Source organism: Bombus huntii, chromosome 6 (genome assembly GCF_024542735.1).
Source record: "Bombus huntii isolate Logan2020A chromosome 6, iyBomHunt1.1, whole genome shotgun sequence".
NCBI classification, from domain to species: domain Eukaryota; kingdom Metazoa; phylum Arthropoda; class Insecta; order Hymenoptera; family Apidae; genus Bombus; species Bombus huntii.
The window spans coordinates 3353291-3379485 of NC_066243.1; the positions used below are offsets into that span (position 1 = coordinate 3353291).

A 26195-nucleotide genomic window follows, 5' to 3' on the forward strand; every position below is an offset into this window, starting at 1 on the left:
CCACGTTGTCTGAATAAGTAAAGAAATTAAGCTTACCCATCCCAGAAACAGAATAAACACGATTAAACATTTCTGTAGAAGGAAATTGTTACTGTAATAAATGCAATTTGTTCATAGCGAATATACGTAGAATTGTGTTTAATTTTGTAGATAAAAATTAATTAAAAGAGGGGAATTAAAATTAGAGAGGGGAATTGTAACGTTGTACAAAAAGAATTTGGATGCAATAATTGACATAAAAGTTTCGTTACATTTTTTAAATACGTACGTAGGAACATTGTAAAACGAAATGTCTCTAGAAATATTTTAGATACATTTTTTAATATTCGTTATTTGCGCTTTTCCTAAACTATCAAAGAAATTATGTTCACTTTCAGTAGAGATAATTGATACAAAAGAATGATATAACATCTCTCAAATATCATGGGCATCTGAAATCGCGTCAAAGGGAAAGGAATGAATATCATTCATTCCTTTTTCTCTTTTCGTCGTGTCTCGTTTAGCAACTTTCCTCTAAGAGAGATTTCATGCGAAAGCTTTTACTTCATTTATATAACACTTTTTCTATAAACCACTTTTATTTATCTTTCGTTTCTAATTACTTTTTCTATAATTTAAATCACGTCGTATAAAGAAAATAAATTTCGTGCCGCGATCGTTTCTAGCAAGATGTTACTCACATGACAATTTGTTATAGCGTTATTAAAGTATAATTTGTCTAATTCCTAACGAATACGAATTATAACGAATCCTTCGAGATGTTACGACGAAATAAATCAAACTCGTGTAGAGTAGCATAAATTTATGATAAAATTATAAAAATAGACGTAATGAAATAAATAAAGTAGGATTCCGGTGGAAATAAGATGGAAGAAAATTGAGAAAGAAATTGGCAAAACTGTTGGACTTTTTCCGGAAAAGATGGAGGACCGAACGCGTAGCTATTTGGCCCTTCCAGGCATGTCAATCAATTCGAGAGAATCGATAAGCAATATCGCGGTCCGGTGATTGACCCATAGCCACCGCGGTCGTCGAAATTGCATGCGCTGTACTTACCAGCGTTTTTATGGCACGACTAGTGCAAAGAAGCGTACGGTATCATGGCTGGTATACTGACCATTGTTAATAACCGCTGACTCTCCCTGTCTACTCGTAATTCATCCCGTGACTCAGACGTCCAAAATTGGCTGATCGTAGATAGGAAATGGTATTCGTACGGGTACACCTGCTCGCAAAAGTATCTGAATGCCATTGAGAACTTTGATGTTCGTGTTGTATGTGTAAAATATTTTCAAACTTTTTCACGGCAATGTGAGAAGATTATTCATTTTCGAAGAATTAATTTCTTGAGAAGATCATTTACTTTTGACTTCAAATTGTGAGTGAAACATTCAGTTTAATTTTTTAGTGCGTTAAAGGTAGGATATCCTTCCTTCGAAAGGAAGTGCCATGGAATTGAGTAGTTTAATCAATATTATTGTTGATAGGAACAAAATGTCAAATATGTAGATTACTTAATTAATTACTTTAATTAACTATGGAAAACACGTGTGCTCGTATTGTGTGTGTTGTAATTGGGCATTTATGCAAATTCATATTTTTATCAAGATAAATAAAGAAATAGAATCTGGGCAGAAATTTGTCTTGTTTATTAAATGTGGTGATAGATGGGAAACTTTTTAATGCTGTACTCATTCTATACATTTTTCCATTTTTCAATTTCCTATGCATAAAAATCTGCAGTCTAATTGTAATAAATTTTTGGAAATTTTACTACTACTGAAATAGGTCAGGACGAGTTTAGGTTAAATTGGTAAAATTTGAAACCATTTTGAAAGTGTATCTGTACATGAAAGTTGCAACACAATTATTGCAAACATGCACCTAATGAAAAACGGGTATATGCCATGAATGATGGTCGTAAACGACCAAAACGTGTTACTGTTAAACGTACTCTCACTACGTATTATGACTTATGTAGCGAATAATTGGCTATTCAAATACTTTGACGATATTCGCGAAGTGTACGCTTGCAGTAAACGTTGAGTGGGACGGGAAGTTCCGCTTTTACTGCCAAACTTGAGCATATGTTTTCTCCTTTAGGTATATTATTTTCAATCAATGTATGCTTCATTCCTTTCGATGATTTTCCACGTTCTTATTCCATCGCTGTAAAACTGTTTCTTCTTCTGAGAGAACCTTCTGAGAGAACCTTCTTAGAGAACCTTCTTAGAGAACCTTCTTAGAGAACCTTCTTAGAGAACCTTCTTAGAGAACCTTCTTAGAGAACCTTCTTAGAGAACCTTCTTAGAGAACCTTCTTAGAGAACCTTCTGAGAGAACCTTCTTAGAGAACCTTCTTAGAGAACCTTCTTAGAGAACCTTCTTAGAGAACCTTCTTAGAGAACCTTCTTAGAGAACCTTCTTAGAGAACCTTCTTAGAGAACCTTCTGAGAGAACCTTCTTAGAGAATCTTCTTAGAGAACCTTCTTAGAGAACCTTCTGAGAGAACCTTCTGAGAGAACCTTCTGAGAGAACCTTCTGAGAGAAAGAAACGCTCCAATTTGCTTTTGCAGTCTTCCAAAGAAGGCAAGTTCTTATTGTCCAAGTAGTTTTCTAACGAAGGAAATAAATGAGCGTGCAAGATGGGGAGAATGCCACAGATGGTGTGGAATATCTCACACAAGCCACGCCAATTTTTGTCATGTGACGATTGACACATGTGGTCTTGCGTTGTCTTAATAAACTACGTTTCAACTTGCGCCAGGCCAACGAAAAACGAGTATCTCGAAAAATGTTTGCTTTATACTCTGCAACTGTTTGTTAACTAATCAACGATACGACGATACAGCAATAGTTGACAGCAATTTTTTAAACTCGGATCCATCTAACTACGAAAAAAGGAATGAACTTGTTGTCCAATTCAATATCTACCAACTCGTACATACATTTTCAGATCCGTTTCAAATTTGGTATTAGTGGAATTCCTAAATGTTTTCTGTATAATACGAGGGTCAAATATTAGCCGGTTCGTGTGTGGCACACCTTCGCAACGTCACTAATCCACATGGAACTGCATGGGAGTTCAAACAGTTTAGCCAAATGTTTTAATGACATTTAAAAACTCCTCGTGCTGCTCTATTTATCGTTCCTTCGGTAAATAACGCAATGAGCGAGGGAACAGTATGTCTTTGGTTGCACAACGCATGATTACTAGGTTTACTTTATTTGAAGGCACAAAACCCACTGGACTTTTGCATAGATCGCGACTACAGTTGGGGATGAAACATTAGCAAGAAACGTCAAAAGACATTTTATCTGCGATGACTCGAGACAAGTGTAACGCCAGCAAGCATCGAAGCAGTTCAGAAGCGATCGAACACGGTCGCATAACGAATGATGAAATTCGCTGGAAAGTTAATATTAGTCGTAGGAGAATGGTTTCCATTATTCGGAAGGAGTTAAAGTTCAGCAAAATCATGGCCACCGAAGAAAGCGTTAGGAGGAGAAGGTTTCAACAACAACGAAGACGTAGAGTAATTCGCGCGCGATTGGCTTCTCACCCAAGCCTGCATTTCCTACGAAACTGGAATGAAAAAGTTGGCAATCCAGCGGCAAAAGCGGAAGAACATAGAAAAATAAGCCGATTGTTCTTCTCGAAACATTATACCGAGATATAAATGTGCAAAGTTCGGTTTGCGTTTGACTGACTCTCGTACATAAAAAGTACACTCTCACGCACGTAGAAAGTTTCTAGAAGCGTTTGAATACTTTCAGAAGCCACTGTAAATGTCCCAAGTTAGGCTGTATACCTAACTTATTCGCGGAATGAAGCAGGTTTTAAATCCTGGGCAATCGGTGTTCCGGTTACATAAATTTTTCCGTGAAACGGATCGCGATCGATGGCCGCGCCCAGGGTGCAGGAAGTTTCAGGGCGCAGTCAAGCATCGAATCGTTTGACATTTCCGAACCGGCGAGTTAAATGTCCTGACATTTCACAATGCCTGTGAAGAGGTTCGAGCCGTATGTTCGACAGCGTTACCATTCGCTAATTACTGTTCGATCGGTGATCGCTTCGACTAATCACCATATTCGCCAAGAAATGCGACACGGAAAGCGGAAGCTGAGTGTCTGATCCATAGTTGGCCTCGATAACCACTCGGTTTACGAAAGCTCAAGTCGTCCGGATTCTATCGTGGCGTTGCGGTAGGAGCGACAGCCATTCCATCCCATTAACGTTACGATGCGAATCCGAAGCGGCCCGATTGCGTTTCGTTACTACGACACTACGTGGCCATTATATCGGCGATAACGTCGTGGCTGCGGTTAGCATTTGGTTTAATTCTGCATTCACGCAACGATTCGAGTTCACGTCATTCTGACCGACGAATAGAAATGCTCTCGGTGAATAATTGACTTCGTTCATTGCGCCTGATAGGCGCGCCGTTACGTTGATTAATCAGTTAACAGCGACCATTCGAACGACCAACTGATAAGTTTAATGACTTGCATGCGATCGTGTTAATGCACGCGCGTGTATTTATCAATTGGTCGGAGTTATGGTTCAATAAACACCCCTCGATGCAATTCGCAAGCTCGATGCATGGGTAGTTCGCGTCGTCAGTTAATAAATTTTAAGGAAGTATTTTACTCGGTTGAATATGCGATTTTGTATACCAATACTGGATTGACTATGTCAGTTACGATGCTGAAAATTTTGTCTCTGAGAACGAGTCTTCTACAAAATTCTAGAAATTTAATAAAAGTAGCTTATATTAGGTTGTCCGAAAAGTGTCTTTCTTTCGCAAACGTGTTTTTTTTACAACCAAGTGTGTGAAATGTCGCGGTATTTATTTCAACAGGACAAAATCGATCGTGCGTAATTCGATAAAATAATATAAAACAGAAAACGTTGTGCATCTATGATTTCCTTAATAATAAGACGAAAGAAATTTTTCGGACAACATAATACTTGCCTCGAGCTAGATATCCTTCGTTAATTTTGTTATAATTTTGCAAAAATCATTCATCATCGAGAGTAATATTTGTTACATTTTTTTTTTACAGCTTCCAAGTTATCGAAGCTTTTTCTATCTAAAACTTTTTTTGAAGATTGGAAATATAAAAATTTGTTTGTGTCAGATCTGACGAGTGTAGTGAATGGGAAATAAATTTCAATTTCCGTTTCAATATCCCAGCTCTATTTTCTCTTTCTTTTTTGCATTCCTGTTGTTACATCCGATTCTGCATTGTCGCAAAGATACAAAAGATTTTTTCAATACGAGAGAATAATCTTTTAATTTGCAATTCCTGCTACGTTGTATTTCATATTTTTGGTCCTGCAAGTCCTTATCGATAGCTTTATTTGTTAGAAATTTAATCTCGGAATTAAGATTAATAAACTGTGCAAGACACAATGTTTGTGTTGAAACAATACTATGTGATATTTATTAAACAATAGGTAACGATAAGTACAGTAAATATAGGTAAACGTTGTGAATATTGACAGTTGGCTAATTATTCTCAGACTGACTGACTTAGTGACTCATGACCCTTGAAAAGATTTTGAACCCCCACTCTCTATGCAGTAATGACTGTGACCTGTGTAGATGACTTTATGGCGACACGTGCCACGGAACCTTCCAGTAGCTTCGCGATACAAAGCGTTATGCCGTCAAAGCGAGACACCGACGTGCCGAATGTTCCATCCGTATCCTTATGTTTCTTCCGCCGAATTCTCGGAAATATAGCGACAGATATAGCAAAAGAGTCAACAAACACCGAAACCCCCTAATCACTGGGCTACTTGATGCGACGGACCAAATTCGCAGGCTGAAGAGGCACTACCCGCTAGACCTAAACGCTAGATTCAATTAGTTATCTAAATTAAGTAATATTCACTTATTTCTAACACTTACTTATAAATTATACTTATTTATAATAAGTGTTAACTTATTATAAATAATCAGCCATGTCACTGCGCCACGCCAGAAAAATTACTGAAAATTCTCAACGCGAAAATTGATTGTAATTGCAACAAATAAATAAAAAAGAAAAAAAAAAGAATTCTTGGAAGACCATGCACGTGTCACGACCGGCATACTTCAAATCCGACGGACTGACGATAGAGATAAAGATGTGGCGGCACTCGGCGACAATGTATATCGCTGAAGTGCCTAATGAACCATCAACATCCCAACGGTCCTTCCACCGAAGGTTCTAGAAGAAAGAGCACGTGGCAACGATCGCGGACGCCTAGCAAATGCATGGACGGTGGGGATGTTTAGGGATGGCAAAAGAAAGTAATCGGATCCGATCGAAAGTAAAATCATAAGAGTCAGTCTTAGAAAGTCAGGCCTAGAGTTCGGAAGTAGATTGTAAAATGTATTGATGTTAGAAAAAAAAATAAAGTTTTCTTTTTGTTGGAATACAACGATATCAATCGCATGCAGATAAGGTGTTTGATCGTACGGATTCTTCCGTTCGTTGCCCAGCGCCATCCCCAGTAGCGTGCGTTCGTGAGATGCACCACGGCAGTTAGCACGTGCATGCTTTTTCAAAAAACGCCGGAAGAAACGTGAGGATATGGATGGAACATTCTAGATGGGCACGTCGAGAAGCTACTAGAAGGTTGTGCCACATGTGACGCCACACAGACACCCACACAGGTCACACTCATTACTGCGTAGAGAGTGGGGCTCTAAACCTTTTCAAGGGCCATGGGTCACTAAGCCAGTTAGTCTGTGAATAACTAGCCAACTGTCTACATTCCAGAACGTACATTTATAACCCTTGAAATAATTGTTTAATAAATATCACATTGTATTATTTCAACACAAACATTGTGTCTTCCACAGATTACTAATCCTAATTCCAAGATTAACTTTTTTTTATTTTTTTATTTTTCACCTCAAATTCCTTTTTTATTTTGTTATTTTACGTGACACACGCGCTAGCAGCCGCGGTACATCCAACGAACGTACGCTAGTGGGGATAGCGCTGGGCAACGAAGGGAAGAATTCGTTCGATCAATCACCTCATCTGTATGCGATTAATATCGTTGTATTCCAACATTACTTCCACCGAATAATTTATAATAAATTGTTCCACGTATGCTCGATGCACAGAACATTATCTTTTATCGTTTAATTAGTTTAATGCTTCAAAAGCATCGTCCGCCTCTCGGCCAAGTTTTCTTCGTTTCATTTTATAATGTTATCCTGCTATCTAAGTAACACAAAAAATCATTTTTTAACGCTCTTTAAAAAGCTCATTGTTATTGTCTGATGGTTTGGAATGGCTTTCGTCAGATGCGTTATTTAATTACCACCAGACTGCAGATGTTTATGCATTTTTAGGAAATTTAAGATTCCAAAAATCTACAAACCGCATATGACGTGCAAAAATACGTATGTTATGCCATGCGGCTTACCATAGGTCATATTCTTAACTGTCGATCGCGGCATTATAATGTCGCGGACGGATCGTCGCGTCTGTCCGGCAAACAAACATTGTAGTGGCAAGTGCATGGTTCATTAAGCAGGGCGACTTCCAGAAACGTCGACTCGTGGCCGTTATTTTACCTCGCGTAAAAGAACGTGGCGTGATCCGAACGTAGTGGGGGTCGCCTTCCAGAAAAAACGAAAAAAATCGAAAGGCGTGAAGAACTTTTCGAGAAGTCGAACCGTCAACACATCTCATATATCGCGCATTACTTATCAACCAAAACGCAGTTACATTTTTTTTGTTCCATTTATATCTTTCTAGTTAATAAGTTGTTGAAATAAACGTTAATTTATTTGTATTAATTCTGTGGAATTTCATTGAACTACCCTTATTATCATAATCGAAATAAGGGGGTCGATCAGTTCGTGGCGTCGATTATTTAATCGTAACGGGAACTTACAACTCTCGTTGACGTGCTATCTCGCGATCGCGTCTCTCCGCGAACGGTAGAAACAACGTATTTTTAACAGTATTTGAAGTAGAGTACTCTGTATGATATTTAATGGACGGAAGAAATTTCTACTCAGATTCCATTTCTTTGATTATCTTCGTAAATGTATAAAGTTGCAAAAATGTCTGTAGTTTAGTTGTCAATTTTCAGTTGTCAAATTTAATTGTCGAATCAAAGGAATAAACGAAAATCTGTTCTTGGTGATTTTAATAAGGAATTAAATAAATCAAAATGTTTCCTCTTTATTACGTACTAAAATCTTCATTGCGCTCGTAATTCGCGATAGTTAAACTTCAACGTTAGACCATAGGAATAAATTGGACAAAAAGTGTCGAATTTGTATGTAACGTAAAATACAGACAGAGATGTGCTTCAGCGACTTATTCGGTTACATCTCGCACTTAATAATTCACGGGTTGCGCCTCGAACTTAATCTGTTTTCACGGAAATGCATATCTTACCTCCAACATTCGAGCCGCAGATTCAAAGTTTAGACGCAATGTTCCGGATAGGTGATTCTGAATTTTCTTCGACGAATTCGGTCTGCGCTAGAAACTTTCGTTAAACGTTCCTCTTCAGACTAAAATTCTCAGCACGAAGCTGCGCAAATCATTGCGGCGAGTAGGACGAGTAGAACACAGTCCGCCAAATGCAGAACGAACGTACATTGCTACATCTGTTGCACTGTGATCAACTTGAAACTCACGTAGCATGGAATGTCTCATATAAACTATACAACCATCCATTTCGAACTTCTAAGAATATTTCCGAATATCTATTTACCAGCAGCAGTATCTTACTCCGGTCGTTGTTAGAAACTTCAGAAACTACATTACGAACAGTTTTATAAAAGCACGTCACGCTCCGAAAACAAACCTGCCCCCCAGGTCACCATCAACAACACGACAATTCCTAGCGAGGACTCAGTCAGATACCTGGGCATGATCCTGGACAAGAGACTAACATGGAAAAAACACATCTCAGATAATACGAAGCAACTAAAGGACAAACTAAAAAAATTCTATTGGCTCACGGGCCGACGCTCCAAACTAAACATGCAGAATAAAATTACCCTCTGCAAGACCGTAATAAAACCTGTCTGGACCTACGGAATCCAACTATGGGGAACAGCAAGTAACTCCAACATTGAAATACTTCAACGCTTCTAATCGAAAACGCTAAGATCCTTAATAGATGCACCTTGGTATGTTACCAACGAAACAATACATCGCGACCTCAAGATACCCACAGTCAAAGAGGAAATAGCAAAATATAGCGACAGATATAGCAAAAGAGTCAACAAACACCGAAACCCCCTAATCACTGGACTGCTTGATACGACGGACTTAAGGGCGGAATTAAGAGGGGGGGGGTAAGGTTAATTCGTACAAAAAAGGCATGTTTTTGTGAATTTTTTCTGACGATACAGTTAAAATTTCTTTTTTAAAACCAATAGTACGTTAAAGTATGACATTCGAAAAATATTGTATAAAATTTTCACGGAGAAATATTAAAAAATACGGCAATGGCAACAATTATTCGGACGTGTCTCGGAAAAAAGTATAATTGCGGCGCCCCTCAGAACTTGGTGCTGGATCATCAAAAATCAAAAAGTTAAAGTTCATTCGTTAGGTAATAGTTTTCCCCAGGTAACGCTGCGAAGATTTTTTCGAAATTTCAATTTTTCACTTTTTTGGAATACTTTGAAAGGAAAAACGCGATTTTGTGCGAAAATTCTCGGCTAATTTGTTATTTTAACATAAAAATAATTAACAAATTTGAAAAAAACTCTACAGCGTTACCTCGCAAATTATATACAGAAGTAGGTTTCAAAATTTCAAAAGGATCGGTGCAGTAGTTTTGAAGTAATTGGGGGCACCGACTTTGAAAACGTGAGTTGTGGGGAAAACGCTTTAAAGTTTTGAACACTAAAAAATCTGGTATAAAACGTTCATAAGCGAATTTTATCGGTTTACCTCTTCACTAGCGTAGCAATTGTTGAAAAGACTAATAAAACATGAATTATCCTATAATATTTTTCACGATCCTTCGTAATTTGATCTTCAACAATCACTTTTATTTTTTTAGCTATTTGTTGAAGTGCTTTCGTATTTACGTTTATGCGGAGGTACAATTTTTCTAGGTCGATATAATCTCGAACCAATTGATTGTCTATCAGATCTAATAACTTTTTTAGGCATTTTAGTAATAATTTAACACAAAACTTAATGAAAATGCAATATTTACTCCTACGCTAAATTTTTTACTCTACACTGACAAAATATACAGTACAGGTATAAGGAGGTTTGTACTTAAGTCGTTAAGTACTATAAATAGATCTGGGGGTAAGATTATATAGAGAAAAAATATTAAATAGAAATTATTATATAGAGAAAAAAATGTCTGCGAAGTAACAATAGCACGCTCGGGTCGAGTAGGTAATATCATCCGACGTGTATAAAAATACTCGTAACTTCGTCAATTTTGCTCCAATCGAGTTGAAATTTTGACACAATATTCTTAACATGTTATGCATTCAATTAAAAAAATAAAAAAAAAATGCAAAAAAATCTTAAAACCTTACCCCTCCCCCTCTTAAGTAATATTCACTTATTTATAATACTTACTTATAAATTATACTTATCTATAATAAGTATTAACTTATTATAAATAATTAGCCATGTTACTGTTATAGAAAAATTACTGAAAATTCTCAACGCGAGAATTGATCGTAAATTTTAATAAATATTAAAAAAAAAAAAACCTTCTTGCACATCTCTAACGTGCCATGGGGCGTTTATTGTTCTAAGTAATTCGTATTAGTATTAGTCTTAGTATTGTTCTAAGAATTTTAGCTTGCATTGTCTCTATTTTGCTTATATGGCTCATTGCTGCTGTTCCCCATAATGGTATTCCGTACGTCCAGATCGGTTTTTCGATCATTTTGTATATATTTAATTTATTTTCTTTTCCTGAGATATAGCATAAAATAAAGAAGTTTCGTGCCTTATGAGTTTTCTCCGTGGGGTTCTAAAATACCTTAACTGTACAATAGGCCCACTGTTTATGATAGATCAGCACTCAGATAGCGTAGACCCTTGGCGGTCGACCTGCCCGAGGGTCGCATTTAAATCGTCCCGGTAATTACCAGGCGGTCACTCCAAATCTCAAACAATGGTACTTATAAACCGTAACTCTGTGATTGTCTTTGGCAATATATTGTTTCGTTAATTATTTACACACACTAATCGCATATCTGGAAATAGCTGAATATCTGAGAAATTATATTTTTATTCTACTCTACTCTCGATGTGTACGTTTTCAAATCTCTGTTAACGTTGGTTTATAACTGTAAATAAATCGCAAATTAAATAAGAATTTCGAATAGAAACCGAGACAAGATAAATCTTTCTCACTTCGTTCTTGAAAAGTAACGTTCTGTTTAGGAATAAAATTAGAGTCTGTTTCTTGGAAAGTTTAGTGTCCAGGAAACTAATCGAGTTGGTCGAATCGAGTTTAGCTGAAAAATGGATATGACGTAAAAGTACAAATAACGAGATTTATTATACGAGCGATATTATTTCTAACGCGAGACAATATATTTCTATAAACGTCACGCCTCCTATTCTTCATTCCACGCCATCCTTCACGGCTGGTTTTCTAAAATATTAGTTTTTCTTCCATATAGTTTCGTAAAAGAAAATCGACCGATGAACGATTGGAAGATTCTAGCTAGCTTGGTACGCACATCATTTTTCTTTTTTCCAAAACATTTGCACAGAAAAATATGTACGAAAAGCAACGATATTCGTCAAGAATACAATATCGATAAGTCATGATATATTTTAGTCATCTAAAAATTATTTGGCTGTCGAAATGTATTTTAGGTTTACGTGAACCTGCGTTTATTTATATTTCTATACTCCGAAGTGGACGTATTAAAATCCAATAATCGGATTAATATAAAATAGATTTTATGAAATGTCTATCTGAGAACGATGTTGTCGGTCGTCATAAGCTCTGATTAGTTGGCGATAACGCGAAACAGACAACGCCGTTATCGCGACAGGGCCCATCAGTCGTGTGGCAATATCGTGCCACACCCATGAGCAAAATGCACCGTTAGTTAACGGCCGTTATTCCTGATAATCACGTAGCATTTAATAGCGATTGCACGCAGCGACACTATAATCTTTGGATATGAGAATATTGGTAATTTCGACGTCAATTTAATTACAATGATTCCTCGCTTTAATGCGTCCCTTCCTTATAGCATCGTATTTCACGAAAGCACTAAAGCAATATTTGCACTGATAAAATTATATCATACAGAAACATTGCATTTCGAAAAACAAAATTTAACAATGACACAATAAATCTTTGTTATCCTTATCCTTTTCATAGGTAACATTTTCTTCTATTCTATGAAATTATTTACTCGGGCCCATAATAAACCTAAGCAACCATTGTGAAATTTAGCATTCCTTACGGTCGAGGCCCTTAATTACTACAAACAATATATTTTAGTTCAAGACGTACCTTAGGATTATACTTCATTCCGGCAAAACATATACAATACACATTTACATTTCCCATGTACAATGTTCGAGGGCCATTTCCACCTACGAGTGTCCTAGGGGTCACTGGTGGGGCATGGCCAGCACCCATCGCTAGTTCCTTATAAATCTCACCGTCACAGAAGATACTTCATTTGCTGTTAACTTTTAGATCTGAACACATGTCACTTGCTACTAAGTCTTCGAGTAGAAGACCTTGATTTGCTAAGAAATCTTCGCTTGGAAATAGAGGATCGGTTGATTCTTGGTGTCGGTTATCGTATCGAAACGAGAAGATACGCGTCTCTTCGCGAAACGATCGAACATCGTGATCCTTCGAGCCGGATACACGTGCACTAAACCTTCAAGACAAGTGTGTATACCAATGACAGTGACAACCACATAGTGCCACGTGACTCCATCATAATCATCAGCTCAGCAAGTCCCAATAACTTGAATCTCGCAGCGACTGTGTAAGCTCGTTAATTGCATCGCGAGGCCTAATTCCCGTCACAATAAATAGCAACTGTGCATCGCAAGTGATCTCACAATGAAGCTCTTCAAGATCCTCAAACGAAAAAAGCTCAATAAAGATTTAAAACTGAAACGAGAAGCGTTCAAGAGACAGTTAGAATCGTTTCAAGCGATACTTGATATCAATGATGAAAAAGTCTCCATAAACGCCATTCAAAATCTTTTATGCGATCTAGAAGAAGAATATATCGCATTTAAAAGTACCCAAAGCAAATTGGACGATATGGACGATGGTCAGATAATGCAGGAACGCATTGATCTAAAAAATGCATTTAATATATGTAGAGGACGTGCTCAAGATATAATAGAAAAGACAAAAATACGAACAAGCGAGTCTCTGTGCTCGAAGAAAGAGGAAATCTCAGCAGAAGAGATACTGCATCAGCAATCGATCTTCCCTGATATGGTGGAGAGCGTTCGTTGCTGTTCACCAATTATTCACAACGTGAAGAGAAACGTGCTGAGTGCTGACCAGAACACCGAAGACAACTTCGAGTCGGAAACCAAGACAAAGAGTTTGCAATCGATGATGGTCGACATATCCAACATTTCCAAGATGAATTTCCATCAAAATATGTCGACGTTCAATACTGTGTCCTCCAGCACGTTACCTGCACCACCTCAAATCGACAATACCATAGCGAAGGATGATTCTGTGGAAGAGAACGTACTAACGACGACATTACAATTCTTAGAAAGAGCATTTTTATCCTATTGCTGTTATTCTCGCATTTACAATCTGTAGCATGCACATAGTTAAGTTGGAGAAATTTTTCTTACTAATATTACTTACTAACTTTCGTGTGATAATATTTTTTTACTTAAAACATATAATATGACAATTCAAGATTTTTTAATTAACAACTGGAAATAGAAATGGGGATGTTCTTGTATGTTACAACGTAGAATATTCGTAGTAAATATGAAATTGTAACTAATAAACTTGTTTGTTCCTATTAATTTATTGTCTATGTAATTTAAAATAAGAAATTCATCATGGCAAAATTGTAACTGACAAACTTGTCTGTTCCTATTAATTTAATATCTACGTAATTTATGTACAAGTAAAATATTCCTTTATATAATTTAAAATAAGATATTCATCATGACAAAATTGTAACAATCAAATTCGTTTGTTCCTATTAATTTATTATCTACGCAATTTATATACAAATAAGATATTTCTTTATATAATTTAAAATAAAGTATTCATCATAACAAACTTCTAACTATCAAGTTTATCTAACTCTGCTTTATTAAATACGTAATTTATATGCAAATAAATTATTGCTTTGCAAGAAGAAAAATAATATATGCATTCTAAGGAAATTATAATTATCAAATTTATCTAACCCGCCTTTGTTATGTACATAATTTATATACGAATAAAATATTGCTTTATAAGAAAAATAAAATATTCTTTCTAAGGAAATTATAACTATGAAATTTATCTAACCCTGCTTTATTATGTACATAATTTATATACGAATAAAAATTTGTTTACAAGAAAAATAATATATTGTTTCTAAGGAAATTATAACTATGAAATTTATCTAACCCTGTTTTATTATGTACATAATTTATATACGAATAAAATATTGCTGTACAAGAAAAATAAAATATTCTTTCTAAGGAAATTATAACTATGAAATTTATCTAACCCTGCTTTATTATGTACACAATTTATATACGAATAAAAATTCGTTTACAAGAAAAATAATATATTGTTTCTAAGGAAATTATAACTATGAAATTTATCTAACCCTGCTTTATTATGTACATAATTTATATACGAATAAAAATTTGTTTACAAGAAAAATAAAATATTCTTCCTAAGGAAATTATAACTATCAAATTTATCTAACCCGCCTTTGTTATGTACATAATTTATATACGAATAAAATATTGCTCTACAAGAAAAATAAAATATTCTTTCTAAGGAAATTATAACTATCAAATTTATCTAACCCGCCTTTGTTATGTACATAATTTATATACAAGTAAAATATTGCTTTACAAGAAAAATAAAATATTCTTTCTAAGGAAATTATAACTATGAAATTTATCTAACCCTGCTTTATTATGTACATAATTTATATACGAATAAAAATTTGTTTACAAGAAAAATAAAATATTCTTTCTAGGGAAATTATAACTATCAAATTTATCTAATCCTGTTTGATTATCCACATAATTTACACTTTCACAGAAGGATGTGCTTAAATTAGAAGTCGTAGGGAAACGTATTAGGGAAGGAGAAGAAATCCAGCGTCTCGGTTTATCCGTTTCCTGCTGAATGCTTCAATTATTTCGCGACGTCAAATAAGGAGCGTAGCTTGCTGGAAAATCAAATTACAAGATCGTTTCACGAATGCGTCATACGTTCGAAGTTGAACATGGTCGTGGTGATAGTGTTCTCTTTATTCTCGATATTAGACAAGATCCAATTTACCGTGAGTTCGGAAGGTGTGTCAACTATCAATATAGAACAATATTGACCCAATTGTACCGTGGAAGGCAGTCTGTGTGCTAATGTACTATAAACCCGATAGATCCTGTTGTTCGTGGCCGGAAACGTAACTCGGAAACTCGGGATTAATAACGGCGGAACGTGTCGCAGCGAGATAACTATCTAAGACATTCTACTTTCCTAATAGTGATCTGGATCGAAGATTCGGAAACATTTTGCCAAAGATCAACTTTCTCGAATTGCCAGTCTAAAATTGAATTTGTATTGTTATTATTTTCCTAATGTTTAATTAACACTGTAATCACTAGGCTGGTTAGAACGAACAGTTTGTAATTTTTTGTAGAAATTTTGTAAATTGGCGGCGGTACATTTTGAGAGCTTCGAATTACATGAATTATTATACATTTATTATTTATGTTGAATATCATTCAGTTTGAAATGTAGAGCTTATCTTATACTTATTGCTTTCTTATTGTATTCTATATATTTTGATAACATATTTATAGAATTTATTTATTCAGAAATATTAAAAATTAGGATTTCTGTCCTATATAATAAGTTAGAAAAAACAGTTAGAAAAACGGCAGAAAAAAAGTTTATTTACATAATTGTTATAGTATCTTAGAGTTTATTTTTTTTTTTTAAAGAACACTTTTTTTTAAACCCGCCAAATTTTTTAATTTCACATTTCTCTCTGCCGTTGTTTAGTTCACCCAGAAGAAAAATATATAATAATTTAATCCTTTTTTGGTTTTTCGTTTCCGCGAAGAATTACGAGATGGATCTTTCCCGCCGATTGAAGACAACAGCGACCAGACGCCCATGAAATTGGCTTAGAAATCTGTTATAATTTTTTTTTTTACTTTAAAAAAAATCTTTTTGTATTCGTTAAATATATATATATAACTGTAGCGGCACTCGACAGCACAAATACCGCTACTCGACATAAACAACTAACGGACGACGGTAGCGCAGTGGTTAGCACATTAGGTTACGAACGTTCGGAACGCGGGATTCGAATCCCGGCAACCGAAGTCCGATTTTTATTCCACGATTCTAAATAGGAAGAAAATATAGCAGTACCCCCAGCAGAGAGCGACATCTACAGCCACCAACCACAATCATCACGGACTCGACTCATCCTCTACATAACCATACCTCAAAATTCTCAATAACTTCATTTCTTTCTTTCCCTTCTAAAAAAAATCACCAAAAAACGCTGTTTTAGAACATTCCAATTCAGGAACACCCCCTTAACATTTATAGATATATGCAAATTGATATTGCGAACTATCTCGTATACTAATGTATTAGTTGCAGTCCACGGATAATATGAATTTTTGAGAAATTTTTCGTATCTGTATAAAATCATCGAGTAACAGTAAACTTTCAACAGTAAAATCAATGGATCAATCAAAGAACCCTGAAGTACTTTCAGGAGCACACACGCGAACATGATCTTCCTTTTAGAGCTTCCTTTAAAACGTAATGTACGACCAAAGAGTGTCCGGGGCAGATTTAGACAGAACTCGACCGAACGCTCTATAATGAACTACATTTTCTGCCATTACAAAAGTCAAGAATAGCAACGCACCCAAACCGGCTGGCAGCGGAAACGGTCGACACATCAAGCATAAAAAGAAGATTAAAAAGGAAACACCCAACAGATCTCACAACAGACATAACCTAACAAACACGTATTATCTGAGATAATTAAAGAAATTGTTGAGGTTATTCGGTGTGTAAACAGAGAAAACACGTGGATAAATTGTAAGGTAGAAAATATATTTAAATAGAAGTGTAATAAGTAAAAATACAATTTGAGCTGGTCCAGATCCGCACGCTAGCTGTGTTACCTAATAACTGAAAAACCCCGAAGCCAACGTCGCCTGTCTACTGTTTATGGCCTGACTTCGTCGCAATCTTTTGTCTACACGCTGTCGATGGCTTCAGTGCTTGAGAAAACTAAAAAAGACCAGATGTAGAGTTTTCTTAGAAGTGGTAACCACTTCAACAGAAATAAATCAATCAAATTCGAAGATGGTATCCCACTGGGGGTAGCCATCCACATGTTATAATACTATATCACTAAGCTATAATATTTTACGAAATGTCCTACTGGACAAATTGTAAAATGTAAATAAATAAATAAAAAAAAAAGCCTTACTTAAACGCGTGGCCTTTGATATTTCATCGATGGCAAAATTCAGTTTTAAGGGAATAAATTATCATTACAGGTCACGCTCTCCATTTCCATTCTCATCAGCCTTCACGTGTTTTTCCTGCTGGTCGTCGAGATCATTCCACCTACGTCGCTGGTCGTGCCGCTGCTTGGAAAGTACCTGATATTCGCCATGATACTCGTCTCGATAAGGTAAGTGCTCGAAACATATTCCGAATAATTCAAATAGTCGTCTGTTAGCACAGACTTCTCCGGTATATCGCACTGTACAAAGGTTCCAATATGATCTTCGAGCGGCGCAAGTTTCGCATTTGCCCGGAAACACGTTCACCGAGTTCGCCGCGTATTTGCGGTTGCATCCAAGCAGAAACGTCAAGTGGTTTGCAGACAAGCTGCAAACTTTACCTTCGTACAAAAAATATTTATTCGTTCCCAGAGATAAATACGCTGGGAATCGAAGTTTTTCTCGCTTCCGCGAACCTGTAAATCAAATCTAGTTTATTGTAGCGATTCAATTTTTCCAATTGAATTTCACGCACGCGTAAATCTCGCTGCGTTCGATCGCCGCGTTTCGCTTTGCCTTTTCTCATATTATTCGCGAAAGTTAGGTTGCGGCTGACAGACATAACGTAATTTCGTTTCATTTGTTAACGGCCTATAGCCCAATTATACGCGTACCTGCCTGAATATTAACACTAGAACTACCGATAGTTAACGCGAAGCTATTTCTACGAAAGCCAGTGAAAATGACTGGTCTTTAAAAAATACGTAATAATAGAATATTTTTATATTTATTAATTTATTACTTTCTCACAGAAGAAATTCCACGTTATGTAATAGATTTTTGGTGTTATTAATCAATCTGGGATTCCTAAACGAGGGTTGACACATTTATAAAATTGTAGAACCAGTCGTTTTGACTGCTGTGGTATTTCTAGTGTTAGCATCTAGAATTTTCCTGATAACTGATATCATCATATTGAATGATACACAATAAAAATTTTCAAAACGTGTGGCAAGTTGTACAAAACGAGGAAACTGGTTAATTGGGGTTTGACGAACAAATTGCAGCACCCTTTTACACTTTGACAAGTACCAGTCATTTTGACTGGTATTGGTGTTTATTCGACCAATCGCGGGGAGACGTTGTCGCTAGGAGAGACGTCAACGGGAGTCGTAAATTCCCGTTACGATTATAACAATCGACACCACGACTTGATCGATTCCCTGATTTCCGGTGAGATAATAGGGGTGATTGAGTTTGTATAACACTGTGATTCACAGAATTATAAATTATATATTTCCAACACTTAGATTACACTGATGAGCATAGATAGATAGATAATCACTTATCGCACGAAGATAAGATATATATAGGTACGTTAGAGCTGGGCTCTTATAATTGGATTTAATGTATTAGTGGACGTAGCACTATAAGATATTTAGGAGAGGAAATGTAGGCTCGACAATACCGAGACCGACTTTCGCGTTATGCTTAAACTGCCCCGATTGGCATTAGCGGTATACTTAGTAGTTGACTTTTCCAACGATGTAGAAGAAGTGAAGTCGAGTGACGATGCTGTGTCAGAGGAAAGCTAAGGATGGGTGTGCCTAGCGCACGGGACCATCGGATTTGTTGGTGACGATTTTAGTTAGGAGAGTGAGGGAATTGGCTTCGTTGTTAATTGGTTAAACGAAGGGTCTTAACCGCCCTCGAGAGAAAGTGGTTGGTGGGAGGAAAGTTGCAGCATACGTGAGAAAAACTAACTTTCCCTTGTCACGCCGTGGTAGACAAGAGTCTTTAGAAATTCTTCGGAAACAGACGTTTGCTTGGTTTGAAGGACCTCTACTAGGAAATTCCTGAGATTTATGGAAGATACTTAAGGCTATTGAGGGTACGCCGTACGGAAGAGCGGACATCTGGTGTCCGTCTGGCCCGCGGTGTGTGACCTGGGCCAGGCAGAGGGTCGCCCGGCGTAACAATTGGTATCATTAGCCTTGATACAAAATTATTTTCAGTTTGAATACATAAGGAACAAAATAAAATTCATTATATTATTCTTTTAGTTATCGTTGCGAAAGTCATTACATCTGAAAAAAATATAACATAAAGTAGGAATTTTAAAATAAAATTGTAAAACCAGTCAATTTGACTGGTGTGGTAGTTTTAGTGTTAAGCGTTCATTGATGAAACCTCTGACTTCTGAATTTGAATTGCGTTGTCCAAGATATTGTTTCACATGCTCTGCCTCTATTCTTGTATCGTACGATTTGTCGTTATCGATGGATCTGAAGTTCTGTTAGCAGATTTTTCCGTAGAATCGAGAGCGGATTTTGAAAGCGAAACGCACCTGGAACAGGGAAATTAGTGCGATTACAATTACTGTGATTTTCCTAAGATACTTGAGAACACTTCAACTTATCTAAGATGCGATATACTTGATCTTCTTGTGTTTAGTGGTACTCGGGTGGTTTTGATCCATTTTGGTCAGCCTGAAGACTCGCAGATACCTGTGGCGGCATATTGTGTTCAGTCCGTGAGACCGAGCAACACTATGCAAAATTTCATTGTATTGTCGAGTGTTGAAGAAAAAGATCGTTTGAGAACAGGTTTCTTAAAATTCTTTCTACAGTTTCCTCGTTGTACTGTATTTTTATTGCATCCAATGGTTCAGCTTTGATCGATTATATATAAAACTAAGAAATGTTGAATGAACTTGAAAACTACACTTAAAATACATTATTTAAAGTGAGACAAGGTGTAGTGTTAATGTGTCATTTATGTTACTTCTGAATTTTTTAATCCTTTCCAATCGACCATTACTCGAATACAAATAAATATCCATTAACTTTGAAATATTTGGTATTTGTTTTACAAGCAAATGATATGATAAAGTGAGAATGTTATAAATAAATCGCAGAAAGTTTTGTTTTTTATGCTATACATATCTTTCCATCTTCAGGTGTATTAGCTTAGCTAATCGTAACATGGTTTCCATTGAACAAAATCGTTTCTGTGCAACTAAGATAAAGAAGCAGACTACTATATACTTTAATACGTTAATGAATGTCGAAACGAAAAGGAGCATTCGAAAGGAAAACTGAAAACTGTATGTTTTACTGCGGGACATAATTACAAACCACGCCTCGACGTTTCAGGAAATTATCTTTAATTGACTCAACTATAAACACTCGCACGAAACTTTCAGACAATATCTTGCCTGTAATCTAAATTAGACTTTAAGCTTGGATAACTTGTAAAAGTGACGTATGCTGATGAGAATTCTTAAATTGAAAGCAATTAACTTTTCACTTTAATTTATCATATATTTATACAAGGACAAGGAGTGGAAGAGCAATATAGTTGCTTGACAATTTTTTGAATAAGAAATAACAGAATAATTTAAAATGTTGAAACGAAATAATTCAAATCGATGATGCAAACTTTATATCGTAGGATGGGAATTCAAAACTTAAATGATCTTATGAAAAAGATACGACTGTGAGCAATGTTATTTTGTCCTAAATCTTATGAAAAAGATCTTTAAGACAAAATAACATTGCTCATAGTTGTACACGTATAAACAATGTTACACGAGTCCCTTCAAGTAGCGTAACTTTGTCCTGACTGTTTTCCTAAAACCATAAATAAAAGATAAAAGATACTTAAGTGTTTCTATTTACATAGATATCACACAACATATAGGCATATACGCGATAAAATTAATATGTATGTATTATGTATACAGGGTGGTTGGTAACTGGTGGTACAAGCGGAAAGGGGGTGATTCTACGCGAAAAAAGAAGTCGAAAATATAGAATAAAAATTTTTCGTTTGAAGCTCTGTTTTCGAGAAAATCGACTTTGAATTTTCGCTCGGTACGCGTGCACCTTATCACGTCTCGTTATAACGGATCTCACTGTAGATCGTTGTCTCGATTGACGTTATCTTTTGAATTTTTTAAATTTAAAAATTTTTAAATTTTTATTCTATATTTTCGACTTCTTTTTTCGCGTAGAATCAGCCCCTTTCCGCTTGTACCACCAGTTACCAACCACCCTGTATAACACAATATGTAGAAATTAAAAGAACAACTAATCGAATAATACCGAATAGCTTGAGTAAAAAATAACGACAAAATAATAATAATTAAATATTGCAAAAATTAAGCAGTGAAAGAATATTCTGTCTAAAAGTAAGAGAAAAAATAAAAGCAAATAAAAATGATTTATTTACTACTACAATTACCTGATGTTTTTATTCAATTTGAAAAAGGACGTATGTAAATGTATGTTCGTTTAAAAAGTAAGAGAAAAATTAAATCAGATAAAAATGATTTATTTACTACTAAAATTATCTGATGTTTTTATTCAATTTGAAGGAGGATGTATGCAATGTCATTGCCGGTTTAAAGAGATTTTCCAATATTTGATATCGAATATCTTAGAGAATCTTGCAGCCTATGAAATGTCTCGCTGTCAACATATTTCACCCTATTTCCCACTTTTCTGGTAACCGTCGTTCATCTTCGTGTATAGAAGCAAACATCTCTACATATTCCATGTATACACGAAACGTCTTGAATTACCGAGAGGGAGAAACAAGTAATGTATATTCTTGACTTGCTACTCGATTCCAAATTGAATTTGCCGGAAGCATACGTACGAAGATTCGAGTGCATAACATCTACCAGTTTGCTATATTTACAGATTTTTACTTCTAAGTTGTTGCCAATTTCTCCCAAACATTGGATTTAAGATATTTGTTTCTCAGCTGTGGAAATTCTTGGATTAGTATTTCAATGTTCGGACAAAATTTTAATCAGCTTGACTTAAAGTCAAAGGAAATTATTAATAATTTTGTAATCTAGAAAGTTACGAAATTAATTTTTCTCAGTCTGTCTGAAAACAAATCGATTCTTTTATAATCTTCATTTGTTTTATCGTCGAATTTATTTGTATTATTCCTTATCATTTCGACTTGAAGCTTTGAAAATATTATTTTCCAATACAATTTGCATGTTTTGTTACGAACACAAATTACGAATTACAGATACGTTATTTCCATAAATTCTTAAGTTTTAAATTACAGATTTTCAAAAATTAATAAAATTACAAATCACCGGTACAGGTTTTGAAACAATTTCATTATTATATAATATATAATATATTATTATATAATAATACAATTTCATATCCAATTGCAAAACATTCTACATAAATTAACTGAAAAAAGGAACCCAGTTTTTTCTATTTAATCTAATTCTTGTTTCGTCTATATAAACTTCAATTAATCCTGTTACATTAAAAGTATAATGTTTATTATATTATATTTATATATGAGGAATTATATTATGTTATATATAAGGATAATATTTATAATGTTTAATATATATGTTATATATTTTATTGTAATATTATTATATTAAATTATTATATTAATATAATAAAATTAATAAATTATTACTATATTAATATTGTAATATAATATTATGATGTATATTATATATTATAATATTATTAATATATATATATATATATATATATATATATATATATATATATATATATATATATTATTCAAATCTACGTTTTAAATAACAAGATTCAAGAGAAAGTAACAAATCGAATAGTTTTTTATACGATGCATTCAGACATTCGAGCAAACTAAAATACACAGAACATGAAAATAATCTGGTAGATTTATGATACGGATGAGTAAAATCCACTGTCTTTCGAAAGTATTTGCGGAGGACACATTATCTTCGTAATTGGAGCCTCGAAAGCCATGAATTACCATACATTTGGCAGTGCTTCCAATGCTGCAGTTTCTTCAGTTACAGAGATATCACGAACCTGAAATGTTCGTTCGGGTAACATCCCGTGGGCGAAGGTCAAGATTGACGTATTTGAGATATTGCACGAGATATATGCCAAGTTAGGAAGATTGGGTTTATTGTAGAATTGAGCATGGGCAGCTGGTATTGCGATTCCAATGATTGCACGAATTCTATATATAATCGAATATCGTGAGTAATGTTGCATTCAAGGTCGCCTCTTACATTTTTTTATTTTTCTGTAAGTGTATTGCAAGTTGATGTTGGCAAAGTAACGGTACGACTGGCGAACCCTTTGCTTTGAAACTTTTACGTTTAGGTCTTACAACCCCTGACCACTATGAAGTACATGGGGATGACATCTGTCACAGAAGGGGTTACAGAAGAGGTCACAGAAGGGGTCACGAAAGGTCAAGAAGTCTTCACGTACCTACGTAGACCTGTCTTAACGTTTACGACAAGCCCAAGATCCGTGGGATTAGATCAAACTAAGAGCGAAAAAACAGACTAGTCGACGTGGATTGACATCAGCATCGTTGTACAAACATTCAGAAGCATAGAAAAACATAGTACAAAAGTACAGAAAATAATGAACATGTATAGACAATGGTTCATTATATTGTTATACAGGGTGTTTCATTTTTACCCTGCCAAACAGTGTCAACATATTTTATGATTGAGAAAGAAAAGAATAAAATGTTGTTACTAAACATAGGGTCGTAAATGCTTTGCTACAGATTTTTGACAAAGATACCGAGATTATAGGTGACTGGTTCCTTGTTTGTGTTTACTATTAGCGGTCATTGGAACTGGTCATGTCATTGTGCGTTCTAATGCTACGTACATATATAGCTGGTATTAACACTAATTTATAATCTTGGTATTTTTGTTATAACCTGGTAATAAAACATTTACGGCTCCATGTTTATGGAATATCTTTCTCTTATTTTTAATTATTCGTAGAATATGCTGACGTTCTTTGGTGGGATCGAAATGAAACACCCTGTATTTATAACGTATAATGATATTCATCGGGAATACGTGTGCTATAAATTTCGTTTCGTATGAACATTTTTGTTGAGGTTGACTGACAGAGGAACAGGTAAAGGTTATAGGTATAAGGTATAGGTCTGAGTATAAGTAAAGGTTTAGTGTATGTTAATCCAGATCCTCAATCTTTCAGTGTTACAATACAATGGAATACAATAGGGAGCATGTTTACATGTTTATAGCAAAAAACATTACCAAAAAGTTAACCTTGGTGTGTAGTTATAACTGAGAGCTACAAGAAACAGCAATAGAAATCTCTTTCACTGTTTTAATGTTACAATACAATAGGAATATATGTATAGCAAAGAACATTATCAAAAAGTTAACCTTGGTGTGGAGCTGTAGCTGAAGGCTACAAGAAACAGCAATAGAGATCTCTTTCACTCTTTCAGTGCTACAATACAATAGGAATATATTTTCATTGTTCATATATTTATTACAAAGAACATTATCAAAAAGTTAATCTTGGTGTGTAGCTGTAGCTGAGGGCTACAAGAAACAGCAATACAAATCTCTTTCACTCTTTTAATGTTACAATACAATAGGAATATATTTATAGCAAAGAACATTATCAAAAAGTTAACCTTGGTGTGGAGCTGTAGCTGAGGGGTACAAGAAACAGCAATAGAAATCTCTTTCACTGTTTTAATGTTACAATACAATAGGAATATATTTATAGCAAAGAACATTATCAAAAAGTTAACCTTGGTGTGGAGCTGTAGCTGAGGGCTACAAGAAACAGCAATACAAATCTCTTTCACTCTTTTAATGTTACAATACAATAGGAATATATTTATAACAAAGAACATTATCAAAAAGTTAACCTTGGTGTGGAGCTGTAGCTGAGGGCTACAAGAAACAGCAATAGAAATCTCTTTCACTGTTTTAATGTTACAATACAATAGGAATATATTTATAGCAAAGAACATTATCAAAAAGTTAACCTTGGTGTGGAGCTGTAGCTGAGGGTTACAAGAAACAGCAATAGAAATCTACTTACAGCTCTTTTGTTTCTAGTCCTTGTAACCCAAAACAAAATTTATATTCAAGGACACAATAATAGGAACCTCCCCTTATTTTGGATTTTTTTCACTGAATTGTATTCTCTTCGTAACAGCAGTCTTCAGGTCACGGATATACAAAAGAAAAAGGTGTAGTGTTTCTTGAAGAAATTACTTCAACAATTTTTATATCCTGAATTTTCTATTTCTTCGATTAACTAAATTACGATTGAAAAAATGATGTAAAAGATCATGTGTATTCGTTCGAGCCACATAAAATCCGGCACAATGACCTCTCGAATTTGGCACTGAAGAAAACAACACACAACAATGTTCGAATATTTTTACACGATTAGTAAGAACAATGTTCAAGATTTCGTTTCTTCGTCGATTTACTGCCTCGACACGTCGTTCTAAAAACTATCTGATTTATTGCTTACTATCGATACATCTTACAGAATCTTGGAAGCACGTCACGTTCGCTGAGTTTCTCCACGGAGGAGGGAAATTAGGATTTTCGTATAAAACTCTTCTCACAGCCTGATCAGGCAATCCCACAGCGAGAACATGTTGAATACCTGAATGTTCTAGAGAATTGGTAATGGCTTT

The 26195-nt window shown here is 35.1% G+C and overlaps 1 protein-coding gene across 13 annotated transcripts in view; it reads left to right on the plus strand.

Annotated features, from left to right (window-relative positions):
- The window catches only part of LOC126866589 (acetylcholine receptor subunit alpha-like), a 382525-nt gene that overhangs the window by 278797 nt on the left and 77533 nt on the right, over positions 1-26195 (plus strand). For all 13 annotated transcript variants that reach the window (XM_050620377.1, XM_050620376.1, XM_050620382.1 and 10 more), the window contains one exon: positions 17754-17890. In XM_050620377.1, the coding sequence (XP_050476334.1) occupies positions 17754-17890 (137 nt within the window). The remainder of the gene's footprint in view (positions 1-17753; positions 17891-26195) is intronic.